The sequence below is a fragment of the Trichogramma pretiosum genome, unplaced genomic scaffold (genome assembly GCF_000599845.2).
Source record: "Trichogramma pretiosum strain Unisexual culture from Peru unplaced genomic scaffold, Tpre_2.0 scaffold3, whole genome shotgun sequence".
NCBI classification, from domain to species: domain Eukaryota; kingdom Metazoa; phylum Arthropoda; class Insecta; order Hymenoptera; family Trichogrammatidae; genus Trichogramma; species Trichogramma pretiosum.
Window position 1 is genome coordinate 1,398,074 of NW_019641698.1, and position 22,708 is coordinate 1,420,781.

The 22,708-nt window shown below is 45.3% G+C and overlaps 1 protein-coding gene across 3 annotated transcripts in view; it reads right to left on the reverse strand.

Moving 5' to 3' along the window:
• Nucleotides 1–22,708, reverse strand: part of LOC106650339 (zwei Ig domain protein zig-8-like) — a 59,616-nt gene that overhangs the window by 4,829 nt on the left and 32,079 nt on the right. For 2 of the 3 annotated variants that reach the window (XM_023462418.1, XM_023462417.1), the window contains 3 exons: nt 21,668–21,795; nt 20,717–20,885; nt 15,265–15,614 (listed from right to left, as the gene is read on the reverse strand). In XM_023462418.1, the coding sequence (XP_023318186.1) occupies nt 15,508–15,614; nt 20,717–20,885; nt 21,668–21,795 (404 nt within the window). In that variant the 3' untranslated portion in view covers nt 15,265–15,507. The remainder of the gene's footprint in view (nt 1–15,264; nt 15,615–20,716; nt 20,886–21,667; nt 21,796–22,708) is intronic. The other variant, XM_023462419.1, reaches the window with a different exon arrangement.

Consider the following 22,708-nt stretch of genomic DNA (forward strand, 5'->3'; position numbering starts at 1 on the left):
AGGTACAGGCGCGCCCGAGAGTGCAGGCACATAATTCGACGAGCTCTTACGAGCTCGAGCAATAATAACAACATTTAGTCGGCTAAATTGTCAATCACGCGTGCAGAGTGGCGGCGATGCGCAACCGAGCCAACGTACGTGGCTTCTAATACGACGCCGGGCACACACAGGACTCTCGAGCGTATACATGCAGCGCGCGAGTTTGCAGAGGAGCTGGCAAAGGCGGGCCCGCATATAGCATAGCTCGTTATACACACTGCACTATAAACGATCAATCGGCCATCGGAAGAGCTCTGGGAAGCGATGAATATTCCCAAGCAGGCGTCGTACATCACCTCTGCTATGATGTCGCTACAGTTACCACTGCTGCTGCTGCTGCTGCTGCTGCATCGTTGCTCGTTCCTCTTTAATTACAGTCTGCACCGATCGCACTCGACTGCATACTCGTTATTATCATGAGCTTTTATTGTCTCGAGGTTCTCTCTCTCTCTCTCTGCATTTAAGCCTTCATTCCGGTCCTCCCACTCCTCTCGTTCGTTCTTCATTTTCTTTCCCCGCGTTTTCACGCTGTCTGTATAATCCAGGCTGAAGACCCGGAGCTTTACTAAGCGAGTCTCTGCGTGAGCTTTAGTCAAAGTTTCGTCTTGGATAAAGTCGGGTGAGCGGAAACTATACACGCGGCACACACACGCAGACGCGCGTGTTTATATAGCCCAATCCCATGTCCGGGCTGTGTACTCGGGGAGTGTTTTTGATCATTGACAAAAGAGAATTGCCTCTTACGTGCTCACGTGCATACATATATAATGCAGGCGCGAGTTGATCCACCCACCCACACACTCAGTCTCGTGGCCCGATGCCGCGTGTACGTGCTTTAAACGCAGCTCTTGGAAATACCACAAACGCTTCGGCGTAGTGCGCTTGTGGTTTCACGACGACGACGGCAACGACGACGAGAGCTTTCATCGGCGATTTTCGAAGCTCCGTACGCTGCGATCCCTCTGTACGCTGGAACAACTGAAATAAAGATATCTAACCCTTTACTTGGGCGAGTCAGGGATTAAGTTTTAAGCTCTTTGTCACGGTAGCGCCGCGTATACGCGCACTTATGAATCCCGAGTACCAAAAAATAAGCTCGATAAAAATTCGAGTCAGATTATTTTAGGTACATAGTGTACCTTCGTGTTAGTTATGCATCAATAAAGAGCCTCAAGCTCGAGCAGAGGAATTAAAATTTAAAGGTCCGAGCCCATCCATGCACGTGTAAAACATGTCCTTATCTCTATAGTATACGCCCCCGGTTATTTTCGTGCCGCGCGTGAGTTGACTCGCCAGCCCTACGCTGTCCATGTGTGTGTGCGTGTGTGTACTCACTGATCGCCTCTGCGCTTGCAGTTCATTCCATTAATAAATCCCAGATACGGGCGGGCTTTGCGTGTTTCGAGCTAATAATACAACTTATATACATTATTACATGCATCGCGCATCCGTGGATGTACGTTTACGTATGCATGTATGCGTACAAGCAGAAAGTAGGAGAGGAGCAACGCACGCCGGCCGTTTTATTTGTTCAAGCGTTTGAGCTTTCTCGCTCTCCCCTACTCTATTATGATTGTATCAATAGGACTAATTGAAATGTCCGAGCTCTCACGCGCGCTGGCGCGTAATTTGTACACTGCGTACACACGTATATAGGTATACGGAGGCGCCCCCGTGCACATGGAAACCAGATGCTGCGCAAGCCAACGCATTTTAGCTGCTTTCCATTATATACGGCGCTTCATGACCTACGACTTCAAACTTTACCTATTTGACATTCAAAGTCGTAATTATATATATGTACACGCATTTGTATAAGCTCGATGTATATAGTGACGTAGGGAATTTGTTGCGAAATTCTATTAGCATTTCAAAAAGCTCAATTGCAAACTTACGAGTGTATCATTTATTTGTTCGCGGGGGCTTCGACCTCAAGCGCGTAAAAAATTCCCTTTATAAAGAGTCACGTGCGCAGGGCGGGCAAAATATTTCCGCGTAAAGCGAGCGAAGCTCTTAACGAAGTACATTTTATTAAAGTCTAGAGCCATTTTTCGCGCGCACGAGCGTCTCTCTCACTTATTTTACTACGCTACACTGCAGCTATATGGAAAAGCCAAGAACGAGATAATTGAAATATACTACCTTTCGGAAGTGTATGTATAGGGTATATAACAGCTCGGCAGGGTACTCCAGTGGAAGCATCAGTGGGGCGAGCGAGAGACTCTGGGCCGAGCTTTAACGATAAAATTGATGCGACTCGTGCGGTAATCCACTCGAATATAAGGAGCTATCTTACATTATATATACAACTACAAGCCAGGCCGGACCTCTGGAGAATTAAACGATGATATATTACCATCTATTAAGTATTTACCGAAAATCGCCATTAATTCGTTCGAGTGCCGCGATAAAGCTCCTCGTTGACACAGATTCGCGCAACGATAAGCATCGGCCTTCCAATAATAGTGTCTTCTTTATATACCGCGTTCTGGATAAAAATTCGCGGCTCCATTTGTCCTTTTTTTCCAATATTTACAGATATATATATTTGACGTGTCGAAACAAAGAGAGAACAATCGCTCCAAGGGAGAGAGAGAGGACGAAAAAGACATCTCACGCTCGCGCGGCCGACTGCGCGCAAACCTTTTGTCAAACGAAAGACAAACAAATGACAAATGTATAATATCCGCGGCATGAGAGCCAAAAGTGGTCAAGTAAAACGATCCTTTATCAGCTGCAAGCTTTGCGCCGTTCTATCTGTCTTTCTCTCTCTCTCTCTCTCTCTCTCTCTCTCTCTCTCTGGCGAAAGTCTGAACAAAGGTCGCAGTATAGTGGCAAGTATGCGGATGGGCAGCGCGAGAAAGAGAAGAAGAATTTTATAAGACCTCGAGACTCGGAGGAAAGGAAGCTATATCGTTCTATATGGGTAGAGCGAGAAGGGAGGTGCGAATAGTCATAGTCTTGTATCTACATCCCCAAGGCGTCTTCTATTCTCTCTGTGCCTGCCTTCGCGCGCGCACACGAAGACGACGACGACGACGACGACGACGACGTCGACTCGCAGCAGCGTGCGTCTGTCAAGACATTTAATTACATTTCAAATTACATTCTTGCCGCCGCGAAGGCTTGGATGGCGCTCGCTCCGATGCTTTGGCTTTGGCACAAATATGCTCTCTCTCTCTCACTTGCAGCTCATTTTGCTTCGGTTGATATAAAAATGCTATTTCTCCCTCTCTCTTATGCGAGCCGAATGAAAGGAAGCATAAAATTCATGAAATTCTTACATTTATCTCCTATACATCACCCCATAGTGTTGCTGCCGATGATGAATATGTTTACGTATGTACGAATGCTCATTTCTCAGCCGTGCACGTGCGAGTGATAGCAAAGAAGAAGTCGAGCGAGAAAAAAATATAGAAAATCAGATATACGGCGCAAGATGGAAATAGGATGTCTCTGCAGGGAGCTACGTGTAATGGCGATATACATAGGACATATAGCATCGAGTCATTATCGGGACTGCCGAGAGGCGCGTATATGAATGCTTAGACGAGGATCGAGTACCAACGACGACGACGGAGAAAAGCGACGTAAAAGGTCACATGCACCGCTGGAATGACAATTAGCCTCATGCTTTCCGACCCGGAGACGGAGGGTAAAGATAATAGTTCTGTATACACGCTACATATATAGACGGAAATTCCTAATAATTGCGCAACTCGGACTCGTCTGATTGCAGCTATACCGCTTCGTTAAATAAAAGTGTTAAGTGCATCGCGTATCAAGCTCGTATTATTATATATTTATTTACCCAAGCGCCTCATATAAATTAATAATTTTTTTTATCCACGCGAGGATTTTCATAAATATTGAAAATCGATATTCCGTTGTATCATTAAAAGGTGCTCGCGGGAATGACAAACGCAGAACAAAGAAAATAGAGCATGACGTGTAGCAATACAGGCGTGCCGTTAGCAGCTAGTGCAGTTAGTTTTCCTCAATAGATGCAGCGTGCATATCAAAATGTGTGTAATATATGTAGAAATTAAGAGAGTGAAAAGGAAAAAAATACTCTCTCTCTCTCTCTCTTTCTCTGGCACCGGCGTAGAATTACCTGCTGCAGTGATTATTATCAGTACAAAGAGAGGGAGAGAGAAAAACGAATGAACAAAGCTCGTGCGGGCACGGGGGTGAAGGGCGGCGGCAAGTCTCATTTGAGCCGAGTATTATTCTTGCACCCGATGGGTGAACTAGTAAAACAGGCTAGAGCTCGCTTGCAGCGCGCGCGCGAGTAAAAACGTGTCGAGAGTGCAAACAGCGCGGCGGCGCGTAGTCGTCGTCGTAGTCGACGCCATTGCGCCCCGTCACAAATGGCTCGGGACAAATTTATTTTCCTCGGCTCTCTTTATCTTGCGCGCGTATGGGTACACAAGCGTTCGAAACCGGTATCCTCTTGCGCGCTCGTAATATGAGCAAGGGACTTTCTTTATATTGGCTTCGCGCGCTTCTTTGTGCGTTTTTCGATGGATATATAGACGCGCGCGAGCTCGCGCACCAAGTTGATCTCTATATACTTATACGGCATCGGCAAAAGCCAAGAGAGAGAGAGAGAGAGAGAGAGAGAGAAGAGAGCAAGAGAGAGAAGACTGAACAGACACAGAAAGTTTAAACTTTGGTATAACCAGTTTTCCCAACGCCAACTCGGCGTGCTGCAGGATCCGAGCGAGAGCTGTATACGTAGAAGAACCTTAGCTTTCAACTCGTCAAATGTTGCCAAACGATTTTCTAAGAGCTGACGCTATTCTCCCTTCCTTGCTCTAGCGCGCCGCTGTCGGCGACGACGTTATACTACTTCGAATAAATTTAATATATGTTATAGCTCGACTATCCTATCATTTGCCTCTTTTACTTTATGCTCAGCTCTCTACTTTGCTGAATCTACCCATATAACTTTGCTCGCGAGTAACATTGGGGTTGAAAACCGACTTTGTCCGCGCACGCTGTTTTCTTTCGTTTGTTGTTTGTCTTTTATCGCCAAAGCGATTGAATACTGATCGAAGGGAGGAAAAAAATTTTTTTGATGCACAAAGAGCGTTATGTAAACACGACGAGTTATGTACAGAGGTCGAAGCATCGATTACCCCGTCCGCGCGTTCTCTACACACAAAAGCTGCGCCGATCTGCACTAATTAAAAAATCTGCGCAAGACAGCAACAGCCCCAATAGCAGCACTCTGTACAGTCACGGGCGTTTTGAACTAATCCGGGAAAGAGAGCGGTAGCGTCGTCGTCGTCGCCCGATCTAATTACTTGGCCGGAGCTTTTCAAGTGCAACGTAAATACAGCAGCAGCGGCAGCAGAAGCCGAGCTTGCACAGAGCTTTAAACAACCCGAGATATACGATCTCAAAGCTTTACTTAATATATACGCTCGCTTTTATGTATAGGTATATAAATTAGCGACGGCTAGGTGCTGGGTCACTGTCGCAGCCAGTCGTGCACGTGGCAAAGACACATCTCTCCTTTGCGCAGGAGCGCGACTATGCACGCCCCGAGTCGCAGAAAATATTCTTATAGTCGTACGCGTGCAGTGCATGTGTGCGGTGTTCGTGCTTGTCCCCGTATTTGTATTTTGGTGTGCGTGTGTGTGGGTGCATGAACTCGTGCGTGTAGCAGCTCAACGACTAGGTGTATATTATACCCATGCGAAAGACACGCAAGTCGGGCGGCTAAGTGATTTGTCGCTATCCGCCCCGTTCCTCGCTTTTCCCAGACGGTTACATTGTAGCGCGTCGAGTAGGTTGAGAGAGAGAGAGCCGCCTGCAGCGCGCGTGCCTACGCGCTATTATGTTATACGACGTCGTGGTCTTTGGGGCAGCCTGTAATTGTCCTTCGTATAATTAAGTCCTCGCTCTCAGGGCGCGCTGCCGCCGCTCTACTCTCCGTGTGTATACGTGTGCCGCAGCAGTAGCTGGCAGACGCGCTTAATGGACGAAATACAAGAGCAGTGGTGTGGCGGTGTCGTGCATTATATAAAAGAAAGAGGCCGCAGCAGTGCAGGCAGCGCGTGAAAGGTGAGAATATAGAGAGACTAGAGACCTGTTCTCTCACTCCCGCTCGCGCTTGCACTGCGAGATCTTGGACTGCTCGTATGACAAAAGCGCCCCGAGGCTTTCGCCGCAGCTCACTGCAACTGTCCTACGTGTGAATACCGAACTAGTCACTGCAGCTCATAATACGCGCGAGTATGTACGACCTAAACGCTATGCACCCTGAGTTTTTTTAACCTGACACATACACGTGTGTGTGTGCGTGCGCAGTATAATAGACGTGTCTAAGGGTGTAAAGATTTGAAAGCTCGAGTAATTTTGACCTCTCGTGAGCGCTCGAGCGCGCGGGCGATTTTTGATGTAAATTGCACGGATCTACGAGCATCAAGCCTTGCCTCACGTGCTGTCAAAATTTCAAACGAATTTTTTTAAAATCTTTTTAAACCGTGTACGTATACATATAGTCGCACACAGACGAACATAAGCGCGACTCGTTCCAAGCCAACGAATTATCCATGTTTAATTTCGTTAAAATTTTCGTCGCTTGCACTTGTGAAAAAAGCTCTCGCGAGCTGCGCCTGCACATTATTCGAAAAGCTTCTTATGCCACTGCCCCCGCGCTGTAGTTTCCATTTCTCTGATGCAAAAAGAGAGAGCCATACGCTAAACCTAGACGATTCGAGCGTATACTGCACGCTGCAATAGCGTCGCGTGTTTATGCGTATAAACTTGCAGCGTGTTTTTGGGGCCGAGGACGAAGGAGGACGAGGAAAAAGTTGCAATGGTAGAAAAGGAAAAAGAAGCAAACGCAATTGCGCGCGCGCGTTATATGTATATGGAAAAAAAAGGAAAAAAAAAAAAAAACACACTGCCGGTGAGGATAGGATTGCCTTGCGTAATGGTCGATAAGAGTCGGGAGCTAGGGGCTTTTATTCCATGTAAATTTTAGCGAGAGAGAAAGAGAGGAAGGGAGAGAGGGACTGCGAGATAACAGGACTGAAAAAAAATAAACGTATGTAACGCAGTTGTTTCGTCGTTATATAGATATATACCAAAGCCACTGCCGCGAGTGCAAAAAAACTAGCGATTCTTAGTGTATGGTTTGGTGCACCCGTACGCGTTATATTGAGAGATATTATACGAGAAAGTGCAAAAACTGCGCGCGTATATCTACTATGTGCGACTAGGCTAGACGCAACTCGTCGAAACATATATAGTTCGATTGTTGCCGGAACTTTAGTTATCGTGTTTTTTCTCTCGTGGTGCGTTTTTGCGTTACGCGCCGATGAATTACGATTTCACTGCTCTCGGAACTTTCTCGTTACATTTCAAAAGTGGATTTGGCTCATACCGAGGCCGAGATACTGAGAAATATTGATTAAAGCGGCTAAAATATAAGCATCTTATGTTAAAAGCTTAGGTATGTAGAGCGAAAATATGGCAGCTTCAGATGCGGTAGTTGCAGTGGCAGCAGCAGCAGCGGCGGCGGCCTGAGGAGCCTCAGCGGCTCATATACTGGGGAGAAAAAAAATGATGAGTTGAAGGAAAAATGCATCGAGCGTGTGAAGCTTGACAAGTAGATCGTTAGTTTCGCCAAGAAAAGGAGCGAGAGAAAGAGAACGAGCGATCCATTAGATAGAACGATAGGCTGCTGCTGCGAGATTCGTTGTATATGTGCCGGTGCATACAAGCGGGTGTTTGTGTGAGTGTGTGTGTGCGTGTAAAAAACCGAGCTAGAAAAAGAAGTAGAAACAGAAAAGAGGAGCAAAGGACTTGTAACGTTTCTTCTCGGCGCTCTCTTTCTCGCTTTCTCTCGCTCTATATATACAGAAAAAAGTGAGGAAGAGAGTGAGAGAGCTAGCGAATCGATGGAAGCAGAGGTAAGCCTCGGGGTGCTTGAAAAAAGGAGAGAGAGAGAAGAGGAGGAGAAGAAGCGGAAAAGACTCACTCTCTCTCTTGCTCTCTCTTGCTCGCACTGACTGCAGTAGAATGAAAAGAGAGAAAAAGTGAGGAGAGAAGGAGGGCTCCTTGGTTAACTGTATATATCTATATACACTCGAGAGCGAGAGAAAACTCGCAGATCCAGCCCCGCAAGCAGTATCAGTAACGAAAAAAGAGCTTCGCCTATATAGTATACGTACGTCGCGTGTACACTTATATACGGCAGCGCGCGCACGCGATATACAGTCTCAATTCGAATGCTGCGCTCTCTCGTCGTATATACACACATACACACACACACACACATACGCGCCCGAGCGAGCGAACTCTTGGATGACACTGAGGCTGCACGATGGATATACGGACTTGCGCCAGCGATCTGCAAGAAGAGGTAAAGAGAGAAACGAATGATGCCCGTGGCACCCGAGCTAGCGAGCTCTCGTTCGCTCTCTATCGGGAGGTTTCAACGGACCGGAAGCCTCTCGTGTACAACGAAAGACGAGAATCCTTTTTTTTCTTTGCCTCCTCCCACCCTAGCCTCCCCCGCGGCGGCTCATGCTGTAGATGTGTACCGCGAGGGCAGATGTACGTATATATTGACATCGTGAATAAGAAGAAAGAGAGAGAGAGAGAGAGAGAACGAAAAAGGACGCGGCCGAGTTATATTATATCTATATGTGCGGGCCAATTTACCCGTTTTCCGTTACTAATTTTTTTCCTCCGCTGTACCAAGGATGTGCTGTGCTGCGTCTTCTCTCTTTTTTGCGCTTCGACAGATATCTATATGTAGCTGAGAGCCTCCGCGCTTTCGACTTACGAGCAGCAGCAACAGCAGTAACAAAGCCAGAGAAAAACTCTTTGTTTTTTCTTGTGAAGTCAAGTCGACGTAAATGCTATCGAATATTAGCTGAAATATGACCGGTTGAACGATGACAAAAATTCTCTGCTCTCTCGAGTCAACCGCGCACGTGCAGTATATGTACGTTTGCCGTACGGAGCTTTCGACGATCGATGAGTATGAGTGACTTCTCGTCGTTGGAGCGAGCACAAAAAGGTCCGGACAACGATTTTTCCCATTTCCAATATGAAACGTGTTTGATTTTTTTGTTTTCTTGCCTCCTCTGCTCTGCAGGGTATCTAAATTAACTTTCACTGCTGATAATGAATGAAAATTCAGTTTAATTTGTTCGTGCGTAAAAAATGAACTCATTCAATTATAGAAATCCACGGTGAATAAATGAAACAAATATTATACCGAGCGCGTGCACACCTTGCTCGGCGAATTCATGCGAGTAAAAAGCCAAACTTTAACAAGGGGCTTATTGAATGAAGCTCGAGGGGGTGTAGCAAGCAAAAGCGGAAGCTTGGGTCCGTTGGATTTACAACTATTACGTGCGGTTTAAGGTTCGAACGTATATAGGTAAATAGCCGATACCGCCTTGTTAAATTACGCTTAGATCCTGCGCTCAGCCCACCGCAAGCTTCATACATACTCACAACCGAGTGTTGAACTTTCAATATAATTTATCGTTTAGACGCGCTCGTGCTGTTGCTGCTTGCTGGTGCTTGCTTCTGCGCGACTCTCGCTGTAGAACTGCAGCAGTGGAATAGTAGAAGCGCGACTGAAACTCCTCGAGCGCCAATTAACCAATGCGAGCTACCAAATCGAGAATTGCTCTGTTTATTCGTACTTGGTCCCCCCCCCCCCCCCNCACCCCGAGGGCCCCAAGAAAAAGAGCTTATGCATTAACACGTGTTTACGATAAAGCCCGCACGTCGAGTTTGTTATTGCTATAATACGCATACGTTTCTATGGCTTTGTTAGATCCGCGTATATATCGTTTATACAGGTAGATTTAGGAAAGCTCAAAGCTCGAAATTCATACACCAATCTTGCTCGCCTAGATCTGAGCAGCGCACACGTGCAAAATTTAATTCATCCAATGGTGCGCACTTTATTGTGATGTTGCATCTTTGTTATGATCCCATTCAATTTAGAATCGGGTGAATGTCAAGTGGCATTTTTGTCGAGAGGGAAATTCGCCGAAGGACTCGGAAATTCACGAAAATGCACTTCAAGCGCGAGTAGGAGGCATACACACGTATAGCCCGGAGGTACGCGCGCATGCCTCAGAGATGCGCAGCGCCGTGCTCTACATTATATACCTACTGGCGTACACATCTGCGAATATGCATCGAGCGACGGTACATTTAATACGAGTCGAGAAATTTCGTTGAAGTATCTCCCCGATTGACACGAATGCCAAGTTCAACTTTGAGCGTGCACACACTCCAGCGCACAGCACGTAAATTTTTACATACATTTTTTTTTACTTAAATACCTTTGTACTCAATGCGCTACTCTCCTTTCGCTACTTCGTGCATGGTTGTCTATTTTTTTTTCTGGACTTTTTGCAAGGATAAAAATGTATGCGATCAGGGTCGCTCGTACGAGTTAAAAAATATTTTACGAATGTATGCAACGACGCTTTTGTGTACGATACGATTCGTTGGTATAAATATAAACAAAAAAATCTGAAACGTAGGTGCATAGCTGTTTTTGGCTTTTTGGCTTTTTGAGAATTTACGCGGGTAAGTCGGATCTGGATGTGCGCACGATTGCCAGGCCGCACACTGGCTCGTACTACTGATTTTTCCGTAGCCGGGCATCAATTTCAAACGAAAGAGACAAGCGAGCGTACAGATACGAGCGGTACACCACGCTTTTGATCAGTTATGCCGTTGTATCGTTTTAATCAAGAAAAAGCCATCCATCAGCTGATCTAAACAGTGCACAAGTGCTTCCCAAGCAATTGATCTTGATGTCCTTTGACGTGAGAGTGGCCCTCGTCCTTCGCTATCTATGTAGTTCAATTCCCTTTCTCTCTTCCTCTCCCTCTTTCCCGTTCGCGCGTATACCTATACTCTAATGGACTTTGTTTGCTTTGTACCAGCGTGCTCTTATCACCATGTATATATAGCAGTATTTCGCCTCGGGGCCAAGCCTTGCGTTTACCAACGTACATATACACATGGCTATACATATCGAACCGTGAAATTTTCCTACCGAAGCGCTATATAGTGATTTGTGTAAAATTTGTTTGGTCTCGTGTAATTATTTCATCTCCGTCTTGACTGCGCGCCGAGTAATATGCCTCTTGTTTGTGTACATCGCGCTAAAGTTTCAATTACAACTGTTCGCTTTGATCTCCGATTCTAGGGTGAATAATTGCGATTGTAGCTATTATATATACACAAAACTGTTTACAAAGTGCGTTATTAAATTCAAGGAATCGGAATATCGTAGCTCGGTAAATGAAAATCTGCTTTGGCTTTGTTGGGCGGTAAATGTTTTTACTGTTGAACTAAACTATTTTCGTGCGGGGTATGCGCGTCGATTTTTATAACCATCCGTACGCATTTTAGGTGCGCAGAAGCTAATCGGTAAAGTACATAAAACGTAGAAATAATCAAATCATCATATTCCAGCTGAGTGGGGTTTTCTGCTTTATTTACGAGGAGAGAAAACCGTTTTAAGCCATCTTATTGCGCTCAGGTATATATACATCGAGAAATGGAAGATTCAGTCAAGGGGAAAAATTGCCTCGCACGCATAACCGCTAGTCCTTTAAGTCGTATTGCAGATATAAAAACCACTTACAATATGATCAACGGCCCCATAAGATAAAATAAAACTTATTTTTATTTCCCCGCACGTACTTGCGCGTGAGCCTATGCATACGTATACAAACGAGTTATACGGGAGAATGAAATTTTTCGTTTGTAATATCGCCCGCATGTGTGTATAATAATACCTTTCGAAACCATAAATGACGGCGTAACGAGCGAAAACGGCCACATCGAGTGAATAAAAATTCGATTCTTCGGGGACTTTATATCTGTATCGTGTAACGGAGGCTCTCGGGGAGCGCGCAGTTATATCCGCACACACACACACACACACATACACCAGAGCACAACACAATCAACGAGTGTAAACGCGTTGAGTCGAAATTCGAAAGCGACCATACGCACGTGCGCGAGAGGCGCGTACGTATATAATAATCGGCGTATAGAAATAAAGGACAAATAAAAGCAGGGCACGTAAATGTAGCCGCGCGCGTTGCGACGTATAAATACGTGTTGCCTTCGCAATGGGTACACCGCTGCTGCTACTGCTACTGCTCGTTCTGATTACAATTTTTTTAGGCCAATTCAGTTTACGCGGATATTTATGAAAGCTCTTCGACGCTGCCACGCTGGTCAATGTTTCGACTCTCGAGAGCACGAAAAAACAAATAATCATTACACCGTATTGAATTCAAATGCAGGCCGTGCTTTTTTCGCTATCTAGTTATTTTTGCTCTAGCAAATATCGCGGCTCCAACGAATCGTTATCGATTCGAGGGGAAATGTATAACTCGAACTTTGCCGTTTAATGAGTTTAATGCGAAGAAAAATTGCGAGACAAATCATGCGTACGCCCCTATTCGAATGAGATATTTCAAAGCGATAAAATAATGCGCGATGGGCAATCTCGATAAGCCCGCGGCGAATATATACGAACTCTCACACAAACACACGCTTACACACAAGCCCACGTCCCAGTTAGCAATAATAATTGGTATTATCGCGAGGTGTTGGTTTGCGTTATAATTCAAGAGATTTCATTGAGCGCAAAAAAAGAAGCGGAAAAAGCTCGCGAGTTTCTCGGGGCGTATGTTAATCGAGATGGCGAGAGAAACGGGATTGTGTATGTATGCGAGAAAATCACGAGCCGCGGGGCCGAAGTTTTTTAATACCCGATTGATTATTGATTCCGCGACTGGCGGGTCAATCACATGTATTAACGCTCGCCTGAACTTGGGTAAGATTCAAATAGTATAGGAGCGCGCATAGTTATATGCGAAGAGAGCTCCGCAGATTGAAACAATCGAATATCGTCCGCGATGTTTAATCAATATGGAAATCCCCGCGACTACTTCCTTAATGCACGCGTATTATGTATATCTAATGCATGGTAATAATTTGTCCTCCTCGTCCTCCTTTGCAAAGACGCGGCGCTGCTGCTACTGCTGCTACTGCCTCCCCGCTGCAAGCTTTAACGAATTTATCTTCAATTTCCGCTTAGCTAAGCTATCGTTAATTCTTGAAACGTCGCGCACCGAGAGGCCAGGGAATATATTTTCGCTGCCAGTGCTCCGCACACTGCCGCTGTTGCTCTGCGAGCTGCTGCTATTCCGCCGCTGCTCCAATAACGAAAACATTTGTTGTTGGCGTGCATAATTCGTGTTACAGCATAATCTGCATCATTGGGAATGTGCGCACACGTTACAGGGAAATTTTCTTCCCTCCCTCTCTCTCTTCCTCACCCTCTCCGTATATGCATTATAACGTATTAAATTCGTACACAGCAGCAGCAGCAGCACCAGCGGCAGCGGCGAAAGCAATTATTTGCGTTGTGTACGCGTTGCGTGTACGAATACGTACAAGTTAAACACAGCATCGCGCGCGCGTTTGTCAAGACAACATAGTAACTCGTTATACGATCTATACTACGCGCTTATGCAACGTACTCTGGCGCGCGCGCATAATATACTGTGTCTTGCTACCGCATAGACGTATACCTACATATAATAAGCAAGTTGCAGTTTGAGTCGACGACGACGACGACGACGCTGTGCTCCTACGTGTATATGTTGTGTTGCATATATATACATACATGCTGAGTGATGATAGCACGCGTCGTTGTCCTTAGATGGCCGTTGTGTGCTGTATACAACGTTAATATACATGCTACTACTGCAGGGCTAGGCTCAGACGCACCTGAACATCTAATGTATTATGTATGTATAAGAGCCCGTGCGTTTGTGTGTGCGTGGGTGTGCGTTGGTGTGCACGCAGCAGTGCTCGCCTCGTTACCGCGAGTCGAAGCCCGAACAAACCTACCGTGAGTCCGGATCCTCATACGACGAAATTACACCGTTTCTCCAGTCTCTATTAGCAATGTAGCTACCAAGTCTACGTGGCATCGTATAAGCAGCGGCAGCTAAGTAGTTTGTGTATCCGTGCGTGCCACCGTCCGCCCTGAGTAAGGCACTGGCTTTTCGTCCGCAAAATTCACTATCGTACCTACGTATTTGCGAGCGTTTGCTGTGCAAGCTGGCCTCTCCACTACTGAGTCTTCAGCGCACGCCAGAGAGACAGAGAGAGAGAGACATTGTCGAGGCACAAAATGGTCCACATGGCTACGTAAGCATCGAATTTCCGTTTATTTACCAATCTGAATTGAATGCGCGCGTGTGTGTATGTGTGTGTTTACGTGGCTAAAAAGGACTAAGCCAACTAGCGCACAGCCTGCTGTCTAGATGCGGTCGAAATCCCGACCGCAGGGTCATTGTTGTAGAATTTTCGACCCGTAAATATGTACCGCGAGTGTCCCTAGCTGTTGGGTGTACGTCGAGGACATTTTCCCTTTTAGCTAGGATTACGGCGCCTCTGAAGCGATTAGTGCTGCACTTTACACGAATGTTAGAGGCCATCGCAGGGTATAAGACAAATCAATAGCTGCAGATACATCGCAAATCTCGTTTATTCCAGATAATGTTTTCAATTCGTTATATTTTTCCTATTTCCAAACGCAGCGCGGTTTCATTTTATCAAAAATAAAAAAGGGGAAAAAATGTATCTGCTGCATCAAGCGATTTCGCGGGTATCATTTTTTGCACGCGCGTAAAAAATTCAATAAAGCTCAAATTCAACGCTTTGGCGAGAAAATGTTTTATTTCGACGCGTTACAATACACACGGGGCTTAATTTCACGTTGGCCGCGTATAGCGCTCGAGCGCGGGGGCGCTCATTCAGATCAACATTTGCGTTATCTATTCTCTTTTTCGGCTGCAGTCGAAACTTTATCGTTGGCCTAGCTGCGCGCCACGCGTACACACTACTGGCTCGGGTTGCGCTCGCCGCGGCAGTGTGTCGAGGCTTTGCCAACTTTAATAAATTTTGCACCACATCGTGCGTGTTATATATATAGGAATATATATGTAAGCGTGATATAGGAAAAAAAAGAGCAAGAAAAAAAGGGAAAACGGGAGCGAGCGCAGTTTTCAGACGTCGTAATAAGCGAAGAAGCAAAAGTCGAACGTTCGAAAGCTCGGTGCGCGATAAGACTTACCGGAGGGGGAGCAAAACCTCGCCGGGGGAAACATTGATACAACAAGAACAACTAACCGCAAGTATAAAGCTCCAGGCTGACCTAGTCTAGCGGCGTATGTACACGTTTGCTCCTCTTGCACGTCCCCGTACGTGTGTGGGTGCTGTAGTATAGATGTAGCGGATAGAGAAGCTCGGCTGCACGACGAGAGACACACACGTAGCGTCGCAGTAGATAGTAGTAGCAGCGACAGCGGCGTCGCGCGTTAGCAGCTCCGGCAAAAATGTGCGACAGAGCTTTAGTCTCTTTGAGTCTCCTCTTCAGTGGCGATGATTGCGAAAAGCCAGCAGAGTCGCTAGCATCACGACGAAGGGTGGATTGCTGAGTCTCAGCTGACCGCCGTGCTGCATGGCCGCTGGATGCTCACCTGTAAAACATCGTAACAGAAAACGTATTATGTATACTGCTTTGCGACTAGCGAGCACACTAGCATTACATCCACACACACATATATGTACATTTATTATATACGTGTATACAGGAGTCTCGTGCAAGAACATTACACGTTAATACTTAACTCGACTAGCTTGTACACACGTATATAATATATAATATTCGTATAAAGAGCGCATCAAAGCGAGGCTTAGGTACGCTCACCGTCTTTATATGCCGCACGTGTCGCATATAAGGTATGATAATCGACTTTGTGCGCGCATCTTGCATTTGAGATTCTCTCTGTGCTGCTGTGCTGCCTCTGCTGTTGCCGCGCTTGGGAAATATGGAGGAAAAAATTAACTTTTTCCTCATCGATAATCGACTCTAACGAGATGAATTATTGTATTGACACGAAACTCGTTTGCTGTGATATAATTTCAGAGAAAATTATTTGTGTTAGGTATGTAAATTTGCCTACTCACTGTTTGCGCCGCGCGCTGCCGTGATTTATCGAGTTTGCTCATTTGAGCTGTCTGATATATAAGTGGCTTTTTTGTCAGTCGGTATATAGAAAAAAAAGAGAAAAATTCGAGCAACCGACGTGAGCGAGCGAGCGAAGGGGGCCGTTTTAATAGATGGATCGCAACATCGTTATACCCAGCATCAGCGTATTTAACAATCCTGGGCTTGGCTGCACGATATATACGTATAGATACTGCGAAATAGAGTATACGTGGAGCTGGGAAATTGAGCCGGAGCAGCAGCTTTGTGTGAGTGCGCTGGCTCGTGTATGCGTAATCTATGCAAGGGACCCGATTTATATATATACATGTGTATGGAGTGCAACGAGCGATCGAGGGAGATAAAGGTTAGTACGATCAGGATACTATGGTACATCGCAAACGTGTACGTGAACATTCGTAGGTCTTTGTGTGTAATGAAGACAATGAACTAGAAGCCAAGCCAAATGGATACACTGTGAAGCGAAAAGTTGGCTATCGCGAGCGTGGCATGAAGCGAGAAAGAGAGAGAGAGAGGGAGAGAGTAAAGGCGCGCTCATGCGATACCTCAACGGCAGAGATATATACACATATATACCGATGGAAAGAGCTATGGCTCCTTTTCACGTTGATATCCTGGCGCGCACTGTGCTCGCCTGGCTATATCTATATGCGTGTTCTGAATGTAAGATGAACTGACCGCAAGCTCGAACATTCCTTGTGCAAGCACCATTTTCCAACTGCACTTCCACCTATCTCGAGAGCCCACGAGAGGGCTTGTGTAGCCGGTATTATCCGCTGTAGAATTTCATATTACCTTGGTTTATTTTCATTTAAACTTATACGATTGTGTGGACCAAGTAACAAATTCACTTTGGGGAACTAAGACGTTGCGTCGTTCCCGCGCGGAGAGAAATTGACAGTGTATAATATGCAAAGTCCACCTCGAGTATCGATTAAACTAATACGAGTACGAAACCTCAAAATAGTGTGCGTGTGTGACTGTGTGTATCAAGGGTAGATATATGTACGCGCGGGAGATAGAGGGAGGGAGAGAAAGCAGCAGCAGGCCAGCACGCACACGTCTGGCATTAATCATTCGCTCGCGTCCCAAACCGATGGGCTGCGATGCAAATTTCGTAATTTAGCCCAGGGACATTTTTTAAGGGATCAAAATTTCGATGGATTCGTTATAACGTAAGCGGCGGGCAGCATCAGCAGCCGTGTCGGCGGCGTGATGGCACACTGAGCGCGGCATGACGATTTAATATGCTCGCCTCGGAGAGCTGGTTTGTGCCTGTGTGCATGAGTTTGTAAAGCTTATATGTAGTCATCGACGAACAGCGATGTTGTACCATCTATCATATCACATGGGAATGCGAAATACAATGTGACATGACCCTTTTGCCTTTACAGATCGACGCACGCCACACGCACACACACACACACACACACGTACTAATATACATGCAGAGGCACAGCTCTCCCTCTCTTCTGAATTCTAATATTGTATATATGTATGTGAGAGCCGATATATGGATATAGTGTGTGCTATGTTTTGGTCCGGAGTAGCAGCTGTTGACTGGACGCGACGTGCGCGTGCTACTGCAGCAGTGTTCAGCGTGAAGCGTGAAGTATAGGGCTCAACTTTCGATAGGGAAGAGATTCTCTAACGGCGTCAGTTTTGTATACACATTGTCAGTCAATAAAATTCCCGAGAAAAAAGTTATTTGCCTCGCCTCTTTTCTATTTCTCTCTCTCTTCTCTTTCTCTCTTCGCTTTTCTTTTTCTTCTTCTTCTTCTTCTTCTTCTTCTTCTTCTCTGTTCTTCCATTTTTTCTTCAACAAGATCGGTGTGTTTGACCGGGGGATTTCTCTTTTTTATTCTTTTTTTCGGTTATACGTGCGATACAATTTGTGCATCCGACAGATGTATCGAGCACACCTTTATAACACACGTACATACGAGAATGAGACGAGCGTATCGGAGAGAGTGAAAAGAAAATATTTAAAGGCTAAAATATATTTTTATTCATTGCGTTGCCTGCAGACACTATTGCAACTACCGTACAAAGAGAGACAGAATAGTTTGATACATGTCGATGATTTTTTTTCTACTATTTTCCGTTTTTTTACTGCGCCTCTGCACTTCAAAACACGTTTTTTTCCTCGTCTTCTCCTTTCTCTAGTTGAGCGCTGGTTAAAATAAATGAACGGAGACTAGAAAAAAGGTTGAAGGGAAAAAATTGTTAACACGCTTCGTTATACATTTTCATACTTTCATCGATGAAATGAAACAATTTGCTCTGGCTACATTGAAACGCACACGTCCATCGCCAAGCGCGTGTCTACTGGTGCATTCGATATACGCCGTTGGTTGGTAATTTTATGTAAATTTTCGGTGTCGTATAAAATTATAAGCATCGTTCGTAGGTGTCGTCGTCGTCGTCGTCCTAGACTCTCTTCACTTGAAAGCTTTCCTTCTTGAATAATGTATAAAATGCGCAGTACTTCCACTTTCTCTTGCTCGGAGCTGCTCTTCGAATTTTCTAAAGCAGAGCACAGCAAATCGCTTGTCGCGTCGATCCGGACGCATTGCTTGTAGAGAGAAAGAGAGAAAGAGACAGACAGAAAGACAGACTTGCGGTGCAATCGGGTAAACAGCGAAATATCTCTTAAGCAGGCGTACAATTTGAATCCTTCATTTGCCTAAAACCTCGGTTGTACGTGCATAGTAACGAAAACAAAACTCGAGGATCGAGCAGGTTTTTTCGTGATTTTTTTCCGCAGCTTTTTTTCTTTGTTATTCCAGAGATTGATGAAAAATTCATCGCGGAATGCAACGGACTGCGGGGTCGAACTAACTTAACGAAGTCTCGTCTCGTCTGCTGCTGCAGCTACTGCTGATGCTCTCGTCGGTCGTCTGTTTTTCTTTATATGCAGGCGCGCGCGCGTTATACTTTAACATCCGCCAGCTGCGAGTCGAACTGCCAGCTCTATATAACTTTTTTTTTTTACGTTTTGCTCTATGCGACATTTTTCAAAGTGAAAAAAACACGTGCCGGTATTTGTGTGCGTGTGTGTGTGTGCGAATGTACGTAGTCGCGCTGGGTAGGTGTACGCGTGTACAATATGTATTGTGCGCGTCGCGAGAAAGAAAAAACCATGGGTACGCGAGAGTATAGTGCTTCCTTTCTCCGCGACTCTTGGTCCGTAATACGAGTGTCCAGGAAAATCCTTCCACGACTAATGGTAGCATTGAATATAACTCTGGAAGATTCTTCTTTTGCTCTTTTATTCTTTTCTTATTTTCCTTTCTTCGCGAGGCATGTGCACAGGCCTGCTTCTTCATTTTCGTACTTCGCAAGTATCTCTTGTATTTGCTATCAAAACGTGCAGTAGCGCTTTCCTTTTATGTGTACTATCTCCATTTTTTTCCTTCTCTCGCTGCTGCGCCGCTCTCCCTTTTCCCTGCACGAGATGTATTCGCAATATGCAAGCGCATTGAAATTCCATTGGAAAAAATTGCACGATTGGCGCATCCGTGAGCCTTTCTCTGTGCCGTCTCTGTCTGTCTGCCTTATTCTCTCGATACGATTCTTTGGAGAATTTTTGACATCGAGCCGTGCGTATACGTGACTATACCGCGTATGAAAAATCTTTGCATGACTTGGACCGATTACGTATGTATGGAAAGTGCAGCGCGGAGAGCTAACTCCAACTTCTTTCCATACCGACAATTTCCAAGTAAGAATGTATAATTTCATGAAAAACTCGCAATTTCTGATCGTTCGCCTTTCATCATTTTATGGCTTTCGTGTGTTACTACTTTCCTCGTGTACCCTACCGTGGGATATATATAAAATATCATGCTCTCGGGCTGTGTCGGTTTTATTGCATCTCTGCTCGCTCTCTCTGTGTGCACGAAAGGGGTTGGGCCAATTCTCGCTTCACTCTCTCGTGCGCGATCGGACCTCAGTTTGTATATGTATAGCTGTGGCCATACATATATAGTGTGTACGTAGGGCGGCGATAGCGCAGGCCGCTGCGCGCTGGCCGCGATCCAAACAGTAAGATACAATTCACTCTCGATATTGCAAGCGTCTCATATAATTTCTTATACCGATGTTATAAATACAGACGACCGCGAAATTTTCGAAAAAGACGAAATATAGACGGGACTATATTACTTATAATGCGGTTACAGCTCCGTAATACCGAAAATGCTTAAATACCATCACGGGTCAGCTCTTAGCCAGAAATAACTCATTTGCAGCCCGTACATTAATTTTACTGCACAAGCTTTATTAAGGGATTTTTCCATCGTTACGCGCTTACCGGGGCTCGCGATCAGGGGCGAGCAAGGGTCGCGTGTCTTTTTCAGATATTCTCTCTTTCTCTCTCCCTTTTTCCCTCTCTAATGAATCTTTCGGCTTTGGAAAATAAATATTATGCAACGGGCTTGAGCATTACGAAATGGCTATAGTACGCGGCGCGAGGTGAAAAAAAACGTGGCTGTGTAGCGGCCACAGCAGCAGCACGAGGCAAAAGCAGCGCTCACGCGCGGCTGTGGGAATATCATTTGTAATACTTACCATTGAGCACGTGAACGGTGACGGTTTTTGTGTTGGCGTTGCTCGGATGGCAGGTGTACTTTCCGCTGTCCGCAGCCTGCGCTCGCTGTATCAGCAGATACGAGGTCGTCTGCTCGCCCTTCTCCGTTATTACCGACACTCCGCCCCTCGGACTATCGTAATTTATCTCCTGCGAATTTATACACAAACATCATACACATAAATATTTTTCTCAGTGTTACAATATTATTATACAAGAATGTATAACGTGCAGCTATACACGTATATTTTTGTCATTCGAAATTGCGCAAGCAGCGAGCAAATCGTAAAAGTGTAATTTTGCCCATTCAGTTAGATACTGACACTCGCTCTCCTTCTCTTCCTCTTTAAATTTATATAAAGTTATCTAAATTTCGAGAGTGTACGTTCGCGTGGCTTGCATACGCTTTCAGCGCGCTCACACGCACACTTATAAAGCTCGCGAGAACAAAGAGGCGCGTATATGGTTATAAACTTTTGTACTTCCTAAAAGTCACTCAGTCGTGCAAGTATTCTATGGAGCATATAACGTTGACGCGAAATTGGACATAAGTCAAACTTGAACGCGTACGTTCGAATACAATGCCGCCGGGCTTACCTTTACCTCGTATATAATGTACTACGTTCCTTCGAATGCAGTCATCGCTCGTCAACGGTTATGCTATATTTACCAAAATAAAACTCGCGCACACGTGCTTTATTACTATAAACTTGTAAAGTCTCCGCAGCTGGAACGTCTTCATCTCTCGCGGTGGATTTAGCTTTTATATAAATGCGTCCACTTGGTTCGACGTTCGAAGAATGGCTCGTAAATGATCGGTTGCTCGGGAATTCTCTATAGGAAGCTCGTCAGTCAATAATCACCACGTTTGCTGCATCATCATGTGCATCGCGCGCGTAAAAGAGCGCCGACATAAGAAGGTGAAAAATTACCTGTGTATTGTGCGTCCATACAATGGCAGGCGGTGGCTCGGGACTGTGCAGCACGACGCAAGTGAGATTCATCGTGCTGCCTCGATTTATATACATGTCGCTATCTCCAAGGATTTCCGTCACTGGCTCTGCGAAATGGAAAAATAATATTCTATATCAATTGCTGCGAAAAGAGCACAACTGCACTGGACTGGCGATTGATCGATCGTAAAATTGCCTTCATATTTTTTTATATTTCTTTGAATATTGCACGCCCGTGTTAGCGCGCGCGCGAGCGCATATGCATGTACGTGCGTACACGAGCTGCAACATTTTTTTTTTCTCTCTCTCTCTCTCTCTCTCTCTCTCTCGATACCGAGCGCGCACGCATGCACACACATTGCAGGATATCTATCTGTACTGCTTTTGATTGCTTGTTTATTTCACGTTGAAAAAAATGTTGGCCACTCGCTTGACATGCGCCAGGAGAAGCCCCGTAACGCGTTGTGCGTATAAGGCACATGCATACATGCAGTCAACAAAAATAAATACTGCAGTTGCTTAATTTGAACACGTACGCGCTGTACCCAAAAGACAAAAACCGATACGAGTCTATACAGTAGTGCTACTGTATAAGCTATATGAGCAATTCTCTAAATGAAACGCATTTTTGGAGGTAGAATCGCGGCAAATTTTTTTTTCAACCTAAGCGGATACGGACCCCTGGGAAATGTTTTTGGGGGTCCTAGGAATATGTAACCACGTAGGAACCATTGAAATTTCAATAGTGCTTACTTTTATAGCTACTTTTGTGATTTAGAGGACGAAAAATCATGTTTTCTAGTAAATACGGCTAATTACTCAATTTCTAAGTCGCTGAAAAAGTATCAAAACTCATCTAAAAAAAATAACTGACTGCTGTGTTCAATAGGAAATTTTCTCAGCTTTCCAATGGTGGTGTCAGATTTTCCGATAAGTCGCACATTCACCGAGAAAATCGCCATCAAACATGCCAAGCTAAATATCTCGAAAAACTCGGTACGGAAAAAGTGATCTTTGAGG